General features: G+C 39.7%; 1 protein-coding gene across 2 annotated transcripts; it reads left to right on the forward strand.

The window, feature by feature from the left end:
• Positions 1-285: 285 nt before the first annotated feature.
• On the forward strand, positions 286-7,199 carry LOC138863193 (endoplasmic reticulum junction formation protein lunapark-A-like; the record flags this gene model as incomplete). Of its 2 annotated transcripts, none has more annotated exon segments than XM_070127241.1 (5): positions 286-426; positions 596-793; positions 941-1,195; positions 1,918-2,004; positions 2,209-7,199. In XM_070127241.1, coding segments are annotated over 5 exon segments (857 nt in total), but the record flags the coding sequence as incomplete, so codon positions are not given.
• Between the last annotated feature and the right edge of the window lie 5,301 nt (positions 7,200-12,500).

Below are 12,500 nucleotides of genomic sequence, written 5' to 3' on the forward strand. Positions count from 1 at the left end.
TGTAGATTTTTTTTATGTCTGTCTTTATCTTTCTCTTGATACTTAGGATTATCTTGTTTCATATTCCTTGTCCATTAACTTCTGTGATTTTTCAGTTGCTCTTACCTTGTCTTAATTGTTTCTGTGTGGCGTGTTTTTGTCTTTTGTATTTTGTGAGTAACTCAGAAATTCATTCTTTTTTATGGTTGTTACCTAGACATCTCTAGCATAGCCGTAACAATGTGTTTGTGCAATTTCTTCCAATAACATCTTGGGGTTGTGATGTGCGTGATGTGGGCCTTCCAGGTATTGGTAGTACGAGCCCCCACCGTGTGTCCCCTTCCCCCGCTCTTACCCATGGACCCCCCAGCCACAGCCACCCCATGAGTGCCAGCGTTCCCCCTAGCTACAGCACACCTGCCTCAATCCTGCACTCACATCCTGCACGTGAGTCACCCAGATTTCTTCCTGGGAAAGAAGGTTTAAAACTAATAAGGTTTAGGGTTAAATGTGGAAGGCCTTGAAGATACTGATGCAGAAAGAGAATATAAAGACCATAATTGTTATCAGAAGGAAGGAAAATATGTTACCTTGAATTCACTTGATGTTCCATCAGGTCCAGATCCCTCAAGCACTGGAAACGGCCCTCCTGGCCCCCCCATGCCACGGCCAGTGCTGCCGAGGGAACGGGGCTACTTTGACCGTTTTGTGGAGTACCTTGTAGGTGATGGCCCAGCCAACCGCTTTGCCCTTGTGTGCCGCCAGTGCGAATCACATAATGGCATGGCACTGAAAGATGAATTTCCATATTTGGGTGAGGACTGAGGAGGGATTACTCTTCTTTTTTTAATATTTGCTTATATGCATATATGTGTTTGTATATCCATACATCTTGTTATTGATTTAAAAACAAATTAGGCACAAGTAGATCCCAGAGTTCTCATTCCTCCCCCCTCTACAGCTTTCCGATGCGCTTACTGCTATTATTGGAATCCTGCTCGAAAACAGCGTCCAAGTGCACCTCGGCTGGAGGACCTGACCCCACAGCCTCCACCTTCTCTCTCAGTACCAGAGGATCAGGAAGAGGATGAGGAGGATGATGATGAAGAGGAAGAGGATGAGGAGGAACAAGAAGAGCAAGAATCTTCATCAGGGGAGGAGGAAGAGGAGGAGGAAGAGGAGGAGGAAGATGAGGAGGGTGGAATGGATGAGGAAGGCAAGTAGGGGGGAAAAGGAGGGAAAGGAATAAGCAAGAGAAAGAAAAGAGGAGGAAGCAGTTAATAATAATGTTGTTTATAGAAAGAGAAAAAGTCTGATAGATTAGAATTGATTAATGCAATGCCGCCGGGAACCCTCTGCTTTCAGTTTAGTGTTATGTTAAATGTCTATGCACATAGATTGGTCTGCCAGTGCATAGCCACAAAGGAATCAATTTGTACTTCTTGTGACCTCACCTTTCCTTGAGTTGGCAGGAAAAACACTTTTCTGCTAATGCTATCAATATTGATACTGTTATTTTTAGTATAGATATTGTAATTACTATATTGTTATTGGCATTACTAATAGCAGTATCAAATATTAGAAAATATTATTGAAAATCAAGGAAAAGGTTAAAAATGTGAGACAGGTACTTCTTGTAACTGGCCCATTGGTGATCTAGTACTTGTGGAGCCATTCATATGTAAAAACAATTACTAAATTATACACACAGTGGGCATGGCATGTATGCACATGCCAAACCCGTCAGCATGTGGTTAATAGTTTCTCTCTCTCTTTTTTTCTGTTGTCTATTGAGTTATGAGTAAGTTTAGTATGAGAATGTTATCATATGTCAGTTAAAGATTGGAGTATGAGTATTTCATGTGAAGTCAATGTAAGATTAAAAGTTCATAATGTTCTTTTATAATTTACAAGAATTTAACAACTTTGCTCTGGCAGAATCAGGAGGCAGCAGCTCTGGGGATGAGGAGGGAGCTGCATCATCATCTGAGCAGTCAAGCGCAAAACCCACATCCAGCCAGGAAGGTATGGCAGCCGAGGGCCCGGCGCCTGACCCCCCTAAGAGCTTATAGCATAAAGGACTAGCCTGTTTGTGAAAAAGCACTTGTTTACTGATATAAAGCTGAGCACTTGTCATTATTTGGAGGTCATTTGAGAATGTAATTGAGAAGAGTGAGTTCAGTGGTGAAGAGGGCAGCTACCTGACAGGTGTGTGTTGCTCCCACCAAGCAGGTTCCTTGGAGGACGTAGCCAAGTCAACTCCATCGTCCATCACGTCCTCTGACCCCAGTACCTCCGATGATCACCTCCAGCAACCCAACTGCCATGCCAACTCCTGCACCACTGCCTCTTCCACCACCACCACCACACCCTCTTCAACCACAGAGAATGAGGAGACAGAGTGATGCTGCTGTCTTGTGCTGCCGTTTTACTCTGTTTACCCTGAGCTCTTAGATCTGCTGACTGTGGTGTCCTTCTGTGCTGCTGCTGATGCTGTTTAGACTTGCTTTTCTGTGGTAGCTCCATGCTCTTTACCTCCCCTTCTACTTCTCATGCTAGCAGGTAGCCATTACTGAAGCCTGATAAGTATTTTCACAGGACATGATCTTTCCTTTCCCTGAAAGATACAAGTGATGGATGCATAAACTAGTTACATGACCTGGCCCATCTCAAGGTTCTGCCTGAATTAAAAATCCTTCCCTGACCTTGCCAACTCCTGCCTGCTCCTGTCTGCCTATCCCAAGTGATAATTAACCCATGCCAGTTACCATACTGATAATTTTTTGTTCATTAATGAAGTGCTTTCTCCATGTTATACAGCCTTCCTTTGTAGCTATTACCCAAAGAGTCATGTACCAGCCCTATGACCTTTTATCCCTGGTGTTTACATTTACAGATTTTTGCAACAGTAACAGGAGAATCATTTCCCCTTTCCCAGTCCTTTTCATGTGTCCAGTGAACTGAGTTGTGTGTTTATCAAGCTCTAATGCTTAGTAGGTGTTTATTCAAGCTCTGATACTTTGTGATTGATGGGCATATGAATGATTTCTCATTGAAGGTTAAGGGCTTTAGGATGAAAGTATATGTATGAGTTTCAATAAACAGTCATTTCAGAGAAGAGATCCATAAGAGACCAGTTCAGTGTTGATTCTGGTACTCTCTTTCTTTGTGTGTGTTTGGGTTGGTATATGTGTGTGTGTGTCTGTGTGTGCGGACACTTGGAAGTGTGTTAGAGCTTGTTTTAATATGTTTGAGGTGGTGATAAAATTACAGGATAACTTGAAAGTTTACTGTAGCTCTCTTAGTTGTCCTGCAGTTTGATATGTTTGTTAGCCAAGGAGCCAGATCTTAGGCTATATGCTTCACCCTTTGCTCACATGCAGGTGCTATTAGTATGTTTGTGGCTGGTTATCAACACATGTACCTCGTCTCACCTTGACACAACAGTCAGTAGTCAACCAGATACTTGTCAGATCTGCTTTAGTGTTTCCTCCAGCCTCTCCACATCTTTGTCTCTCTCTGCTCACAGGGCTTGAGGGGACGAGGGACAAAGGCACTGGAAGGAACATGCTCAAAGCACTTCCAGTTTTCATTTCTGTACTTGAGGGTTTTACTGAAATGATTTAATTATCTTCTTTTCCTACTTGCTGTACTCTGCAGAGATGATCACACACCTGTCCGACGGTTTGTGCTGCTTCCAGTTCTATATGATGATGTGAAGTAAGAATGATTCTTTGAGTCTTGATCATCCATTAGTGTTGGTAGAAGATTTGTTGATGTAATGAACTCTGTTGGTTGCATTGCTGTGAGACACATTGTGTATCAAGTGGAAACCAAGAGAAGTAGATTATGTTGGAATTATTGGTTAATTGGATGGAGAAAAGGAATGAATGCACTCTACTAAGAAAGATATTAATTGACTTCAGACAATGAAGAGAAGAACAACTTTATAATCTTCCTTTTGGTACTGTTAGATTTTGAAGTTGAAAGATAATACAAATTTTGGTCTAAATTATTTCCAGATTCTGTGAATTTTGTTTTGCTCTAATGTACCATGTTTCTCTCATCTTTCACACACCATGAAGCTTTGTACTCTGAGTAATCCAAGGATACTTGTAAACTATTGCAATACATCATTTTCTGTGACTATAAAGATTGCAAAATCACATTTATTGCAACAACAAAAACAACACAATGGGCAGTGACAAACACCATGATAGGGGTGAAGTTAGTAATATCACAGCTGAAATTGATGCTTAATGATGCTTATGCAATCAGTGATAACAGAATATAACTTGCCAGATCAGAAGAAATGGTGCCAATCAGTTGTATTTTTTGTGACGAAAAATAGGTTAACAGACGTAGATGAAACAGTATTTCATAAGATGGCCCACTAAATCCTACTTCAGTATGCGAATAAGTTCAGAGAATGGTACATACAGAGTTTAGAAAGAAAAAGCTGTCAGAAATCTCTTTGGGGTGCAAGTAGATAACATGTAGATGATCACTTTGTGTAAGGAACTGTGCTTTTATATCTTTTATTTTTGAATAAACATTGTCACATTTAAGGCATTGGGGATAGGAGTACAGACCTCGCTGATGCTGTAATAGCAAGGGTTTTTTGTGAAAATGTTTTTGGTAAACAGTCACCCATTTTTGAAAAAAAGAAAAGATTAGAAAATAATATTGATAAATGTTGTACAGTTTCCCTCTCACTAGAAACACAGGGCCAAGAGTAACTTGTAATGCTGATACGCATTTCTTTTATTTTACTATGTTGAGTAGGTGTTTGTAAAGTGTGGATTAAGTGTCATAGCACTCGTCAGTAGCACAAATGTGGCATTAGCTCTAGGTCATGGCAGATATGATAACATCAGCAGCTTGGGGGACGACCTGAAGTGGCTGGTGGACAACGAATGAAGATTGCAGGAGCTTTGCTAGTATGATGGAGAGAGTGGTTGATAGCTGTTGCTTCCTCTTGTATTGTTACTTCAATAGCTAACTGGTGAAAATGTTAAATAATTGTCAGGATGTACTCATACTATAATTTTGTTACTTTTCTACCTTCTACCATTTTACTATGGTCATTTTGAAAATGATCACCACCACAAAGCTAAAACATCTGAGTTGGAGTGAAGGTCTCTAATGGCACTTGGTTCATTCATTGTCCATGATAAGATCATGGAATCAGGAAATAAGGAATAAGTAATGTATAAAGAGAAGTACAAGCCTAGTGGAATTTGCTGTGTTTTGGATATACATTTTTTAAAGTAATACAAAAATAGGTGTAAAATAACTGGTGCATACAAGGGCAAATGAAATGAGAATCAAGCCCATACTAACATTACTTAACATATCTTTATTGTTCCTTTTAACAGAAAGCTAATACAAGTCATATTTTCTGTTAATGTTTTGAAGAGTGTTTGGTGTTATTGCTCAGATGGCTTTGACAAGTATTAGTTCTCAGGTGAAAGAGTTTGTATCACCTTGGCAAAGATACTCCCTCTATCATCTCACATGTGGATGCAGATCCAATTTTTCATCTTTGGTTTTGCAAATTGAATCTTGGATTTTGCATGTTATGTGTGTGGACTTTCTGGTTTAGAGCCAATACTAATGCTGTACAACTTTCATAGATGAATTTGATATATATAAATCTGAAGATAACTTTGTAATTGTAGCACTTCATTGTTGTTTCCAAATTTATAGAAAAAAGAAATATAGAAAAAAAAAAATTAAGTTACATTTAGATGAAATGTTAACCCTTCTTTGTGTGTTATAGGAATTATATGGTAATTATCTTTCCAAAATAGAGGAAATGAGCTTAATCTCGCAATATGGACTTATGAGAGTCTATTTGTTCTACCAGTATTATAAATGGGTTTCTTATATTCAGAATTGCTACAATCTGCAGTACCTAAACATCATGATGCTTGAAATTTGAAAATAGAAGAGTATATTTTCTGATCTTTTTGGACCTTATACTTTGATACTTTGAATATTTCTCCCAGGGTTTTATTAGACATCTCAGAGTTTGACCTAAAATGGGGTTTTGTGCTAAAAGCATTCTGTGCAATAGACAGAAGTGCAGCCATTGTTATCTAATAAGAAATCCATGGTCACTGGTGCATACTTCAACTTGCAATATTTACCATTTGGTAGAGCTAACATGATGTACAAATGATCTTGTTTTCTAGTACTTTGTATCTACAAAAATGGCTACACTTTTTTACAAAAAGATATGTTGAAATATTGATAATATATTTAATTTTGCTTTAAAGATTTAGATGTGTAGGAATGTGTTCGTTCTCTAACCTTTATTCTCCAGAAATGTTCAAGACGGTCTTTGCCAGGTACAGGGAAAAAGACTCATAAGACGGAAGTGAATGATTTTAGAAATACAGCAGTTACCTGGCACTGAGCTTGTCACCTAAAGAATAGGTCATAGTACAGTATAGCTGTTTGTGTAAAGCTTGTAAGAGAGTGTACAGGGTGGAGGAATGTTCACTATTTCCCCAAAATGTCAGCTTTGAAGTTTGTATAATATTTCTTGTCACTTTGAAGAAAATAAATATATATAAAAGTTCAGTTTAGGAATTTCTCTTCATTTATACTGAAAGGTAGATCATGTTTGTTTTATTCCCAGTTCATTCCTCACCTGCTGATGTTATCTGGAATGTTAAAGAGTGCCTTAATTGTGATTTAGTGTGCATAGAGGTGAGTGTCTGTAATACAGTGTAGTAATGCAAGAAAAGAGGCACATACACGGGTTGGGGCTTGCATTTAGCACAAAGGAAAGGTTTTTAATTGTTTTCTTTTGAGGTTCTTACTTGGATTAAGAGAACAATCTAGATAGTACTGTAGCAATCAAATGGATTTTTTGAATATTTAAATGCTAAGCCTGGGAATTTCTCCAAACCCATGTCAATTAGTCATTTCTTGAAATAGCTTTCTTTTGAAGTTACAAAACAGTTCAGGATTTACATAGAGATATATAAAACTTGTAGATTATTTTGTTATAGTTGTATTACTTTCTTAGAACATTTATATTTGTAGTTTTATATATTTTTTGCACCTGTTTAGTTTATTGTTTAAAGGAGTGGTTTAAGGATTATACATGAAAGTATGCTATTAAAATATCTTAAATCTCTATGTAGGTTACAAAGACCATAGTTGGTCTAAGCTGAACACTGCTTCTCTCAGTAAACTGGTGATATTTGTCTCGGTATTTTCTTTAATCCTTATGACTAAAGCAGTGATTTATTTTTTAAGACATGAACAAGTGTCTTAAGTACTGGTAATGGAAGATTCACTCACACATAGTAAACATGTGAATAATATGAAATAACACATCCTATTGACACTAGTGTAAGAATTAAACAAAACTACTGGGAACAGTGTATACACCCCCCCCCCCCATATACTGATTTCAGGGAGAATTCCCATTTAGAAATCAAATATTTCTTGTATTATTCTTTTTGAAAAGATGGACTTGCAAGTAAAGATTAACATCTAGATGAAAAAATGTATAAGAGGTGGATGCAGAAAAAATCTCCACTCCCAAATAAGTCAGAAAAAAAATGCCTTCATATTTAAAAACAACAGCCATGGGAATGTGTCCATGTGTTCATAGAAACCACAGAGAGAGAGAGAGAAAAAAAGGTAAGATACATGAAAGGATGCTTAATGGTTAAAACATCTGTGAGACCAGAGCTATTTAAACTGGGGTGTTCAGTGATGGGTTTCAGGAGGTCCATGATGATCAGATAAAAAGTAATATATAAAGTGTTTTCCTTAGACTTTAATAATGCTTTGTGTATCACATGTAAATATGAGGCAATCAGATCTCAATAAATACATTATATGCATTATAATTCATTAATAAAAAAAATCTGCTGTATCAACATATAAGGTCATTAGCGGCATATTAAAAATATAGAGATAGGATGAGGCTTAGAGGTGAAGCCCCAGGGTAAGAAAGTTTTTTTTTTTTTTTGTTCCTATGGCGATGTTTGGGGATTCCGTGAATGATTAATGACTAAAACAAATAAGTGTGCTATATATCATAGGTCATACAGCACATGGTAAAGTAATGTGGCAAAAAGTGTAAGAATTAATTAAGGATTAGCAAAAATATGTTAGATGTCAAAGGTTGTAGAGCGCTATAGGTTAGTATGTTAGTGAAAAGGGTAAAGAGGGATTAGCAAACGGAGTACAAAGGCCGTTTGGGACTGACACAAAGCCAGCCTTTCATTCTTCCCGCAAGGCTCTCACACTTTAGGGTGTGGACAGAAGGGGATGAAAAAAGGAAAAGGAAATGCGGAGGAGAAAAGACTAAAATTAGTTGAGGCGAGCTCTGATGTCTAAGATAGGGGTTATACCCTTACAGTCTCCTAAGAGCAAGGGGTTGGTACACTACATATTTACATACAACATTGTGTTAAGGTGAATATTTCTGGGGAATGGGGTCCATAGCTTACATTAGATTCTTAAAGAAGTCTAGAACCACTGTGCTAGACATTAAAAGTCATAGGACAATGGAATAGCATTACAAGATAGTATAGAAGTAAAAAGTATAGAGGGGGAGCAATTAGGGAAAGGGACTAGTATAAAAGGGGGAAGGGGTTAGGGGCAGATAGATTAAATGGAGGGTATCTATGTGTCTGAAGACGGAGAACAAGTTGTCAAAAGAAAAAGTCTGTCAGCGTAGGGGATCATGGATGTGTGGTCAAATGAAGAAAAGGATGGATGTCGACAGTCACTTCGAATATTAAAGAAATTGGAGTGAGGATGAGGGAGAGGAGTGTTCCTTGAGTCACGTTTAGGAAGTTTAGGATGTCCAAGTTTTTTTGTTTTTTTTTTGGGGGGGGGGTCTGAAAAACGAAGGATTTCTTATGAGCGGGAGAAGAGGAGACACTCAAGAAGCTATGGAATGAGTAGGTTTAGGAGAGGATGTGGTAGAAGATGAGGTGAAAGTTTAGATCTTGTGCAACAGGTAAAGTGCGAAAGGGAGGCACGTAACAGGGAAGTGGAGTATCTGGATTGGCAAAAGAATTTGACTGGGAGATACAGGGGGTATGGGGAAGAAGTACTGAGGGAGATACCGTGACATGTTAGGAAGAAGAGAGAGGAATGGAACATGTTGGAATAGGTAGCAAGAAAAATAAAACTCATCGGCGTGTTTCTTGTTAAGCCTCACATGGTGTGAGGTCTAATTTGTATCTGAGAAGTGCAACTTCAGACTCTAACTTATAGGAAGGCCAGGTCTTATAAAATACGTTATGGAAGCCACCATAGCTGGCACCCGTATATGATTGTGCATAGCAACTTGAATTGTCATAACCAGACTGAGGAGCAACAGTGTTTGGCTAGGTCCAGATTACTAAGTTTGCAAATAGATTGCAATTATAATGCCCTTTGTACTTTTTGAACTGAAAGGTGAACTTGGAAGAAATTCTAAGTGTGGCGCAAAAGGTTGAAGATGGGCAAGGGAGTTGAAGGGAATGGGTTATGGTGGTTTAGGTAAGGGGGTTAGATAAACTGAACGATATTTATGCGTCTGAGGAAGGAGAACAGGTTGTCAAGGCAGAAGCTGTGGGATTCTGTAAGGATGTCTATGTTGGGAGGTTGGTGAAGGGAGGATATGTGTGGAAAAGCAGTGGTGCGTGGAACTGAAAGAGGGACATTACATAGGGGACATAGGGGGCGGGTCAGAGCGTGACCTTAGATAGGCGTGTGTTAGGCGAGTGTGACCAATATGTAAGCGTGCGAGGGCCGTCTCCCAACATCTGTTCCAGTGAAATGGAGCTGACCAAGGGGAGATAATTGTTGGTTTTACAGTATGTAGTTTATTATTGTGGATGCTTGACCAGAAAGATTGTCATCGGGTATACAAGAAGGCTTTAAAGTAATAATCCGTAACTGGAATATGTGAGAAGCGTGGTTGACAGATGGAACAACCAGTTCTGGATCTTACAGACAAGGGGATTGGTCGAGTGCACAGACTTTATGAGGGTTAATGAGTTACAGGAGTCAGTAAAAATAGTGAAAGATGAAGGCAAAAGGAGTGCATACATTTCTGCAGTAAGGACACTAGATTCAGGAGGTAGGGTTTATTTGAAAGTGCGATTTGGGAAGGTTACTGCGAATCCAGCTCCTAATGTGGATTTGGAACCGTCAGTGTAAACATGAATGCTGGAGGAATGAATGGAGACATGGTCAAGGAAATGAGTGAGAAGGATAGAGGGGGGAATATCTGATTTTGGTGGGTCAGGGAAAACTGAGGAGCAAATACAGGGGTTAGGTATAAGCTATGGAGGAATGGAATGGACAAAAAGTGGGAGAGGTCGGAGGTGAGGAAAGGGGGAATGGGAGAGGAGGGTATCCATGCGTACGGGGAGAGGAGTAGGTAAACGTGGAGAAGAGGTAAAGGTAGGAAACAGGGATTGTGCGATAGTTTGGCAAGGTGAGCAAGAAGGAAGGTTGAGGCAGAAAAGTAGATATGGCATCCATAATCTAGAGTGGTAACATGAAGATGGAGGACGAGTTTTGCGATTTGGGCCCCAGGATATGTGGGAAAGAGCTTTTTCTTTAATGTACAAGGTATGGGCTCGCCAGGACAATTTGGTCAAATATAACGCCTAGGAATTTGCCAGAAGAATGGTATTGGAGTGGAGCGTTATATAAGCAGTGACGGTTGGGGACCTATACGTGAGCAAGAGAAAAGGAGAGAGACTTGGAGGCAGAGAAGCAAAAGCAATGGTTAGTGGCCCAAGAAGATACCGATGTTATTGCGGACTGAAGAAATTGACAGAGATCTGGTATGGATGTGCCAGAGGCATAGATGGTTAAGTCATCAACATATAGTGATGCCCGGGCTCCTGGTCAATGTCATTTACAGCAAGAAGGAATAAAGCGGTACTAAGTACACTTCCTTGTGGGACGCCTTCGAACTGAGGAAAGGATGATGACGTGGAAAAGGTAATTTTGACCTGGAAAGTACGTTTGGAAAGATTGCCATCTGGTATATGTTTCCACGTATACCTATGGAGGACAATTGTTGGAGAATATGGTACTGCCATGTGGTGTCATATGCTTTTTCTAGATCAAAGAATATGGCTAATACGTATTGATGGCCTGCAAATGCAGATGAAATATATGTCTCGAAATGGTCAAGGGGGTCTGTTGTACTTCGGGCACGGCGGAAACCAAACGGAAGGGGAAAGGAGATTATGAGATTCAAGATACCACATTAAGCGGAAGTTAACCATTCGTTCTAGTAGTTTGCACAGGCAGCTAGTTAGAGCTATGGGGCAGTAATCTTGGGGTAGGGTACCTGATTTATTGGGTTTTAAGAAAGGTAGGATAAGAGCTTCTCGCCAATGAGAAGGAAAATTTCAAAAGAAAAAAAAAAGTTCAAAAGAAAAAGGAGCATTATCGGGCTTATCAGAGGATTGCGTGAAGGTGATATGGGGTGCATTTCTTGATGGCTTTAATGGAAGAAAATTGTGGGGAAAGGTGAGAGCCACTACTGACCTGGCTGAAATAGTCACCCAGTTCATTAGCTACTTGGGGAGGATCAGAAATGAGAGTATCTCATATATGGAGGACGGGTGCATGATGGGGGTGATGTTTGCCTGATAATTTATGGATCCGACGCCAAACAGCTGAAATAGATGTAGATGTAATTGAGGAAACACACTTTTGCCAGCTATTTGTACGGCGAAGATGGACAGAAGATCTTTTAAAGGAAATCAGGGCTGATAGCTGGTAAGGGGTGCCTCGTTTTAAGCAAAGCACTTTGGTGCAATCAGAATTCCACCATGGAACACATTTAGAGGTATAAGGTCTTGAAGTTCGAGGAATGGCTGTATAGGCAGCTCTTAGGATCGTGGTTGTAAAACATTGTAGCATATCTGAAATGGACGGTAAGGGGGATAGAGGGATAGGTATAGTAGAGAGTGAAGTGAAAGTATGCCAGTCAGCTCTATCAAAGCACCAGCGTGGAGGATTAAGAAGTGGTACATACGAAGTAGGAGAAGGGAGTACTGGGAAGTGGTCTAGAACTGACCTGTGGAAATCTAAATGAAGAGAAGGGGAGTATAGAGAAAAGTTAAGGCATGAAAAGGATTGTGTGCGCATGTCAAAGTCTGTGGGGCGAATTAGGTTATTTGTGAAGAGGAAGCATTCTAGAAATCGGCCTCGAGAGTTGGTGGTAGAGTCACCCCACAGAGTGTGGCGGCAGTTGAAATCACCAACTACGAGGAAAGGTGGTTGGAGTTGGGAAATTTGAGTTTCAAAGGCAGCAAAGTCAATGGGATGGGATGGGGAGAAGTAGACTGAAATCACTGTGATCCAGCAGCGAAGAAAGATGCGAATAGCTGTGAACGGGACAGTGGTTTGTAAGGGAGGTATGATGTAAGGTGTTTGATGATGAAGTATAGACGAGACACAAAGGGAGTGTGAGGAAGAGATAAAATGGTAATTGGGAATTGGAATAGGAGGATATGTAAGGAAAGTCT

This window comes from Penaeus vannamei, chromosome 11, assembly GCF_042767895.1.
Source record: "Penaeus vannamei isolate JL-2024 chromosome 11, ASM4276789v1, whole genome shotgun sequence".
NCBI classification, from domain to species: Eukaryota; Metazoa; Arthropoda; class Malacostraca; order Decapoda; family Penaeidae; genus Penaeus; species Penaeus vannamei.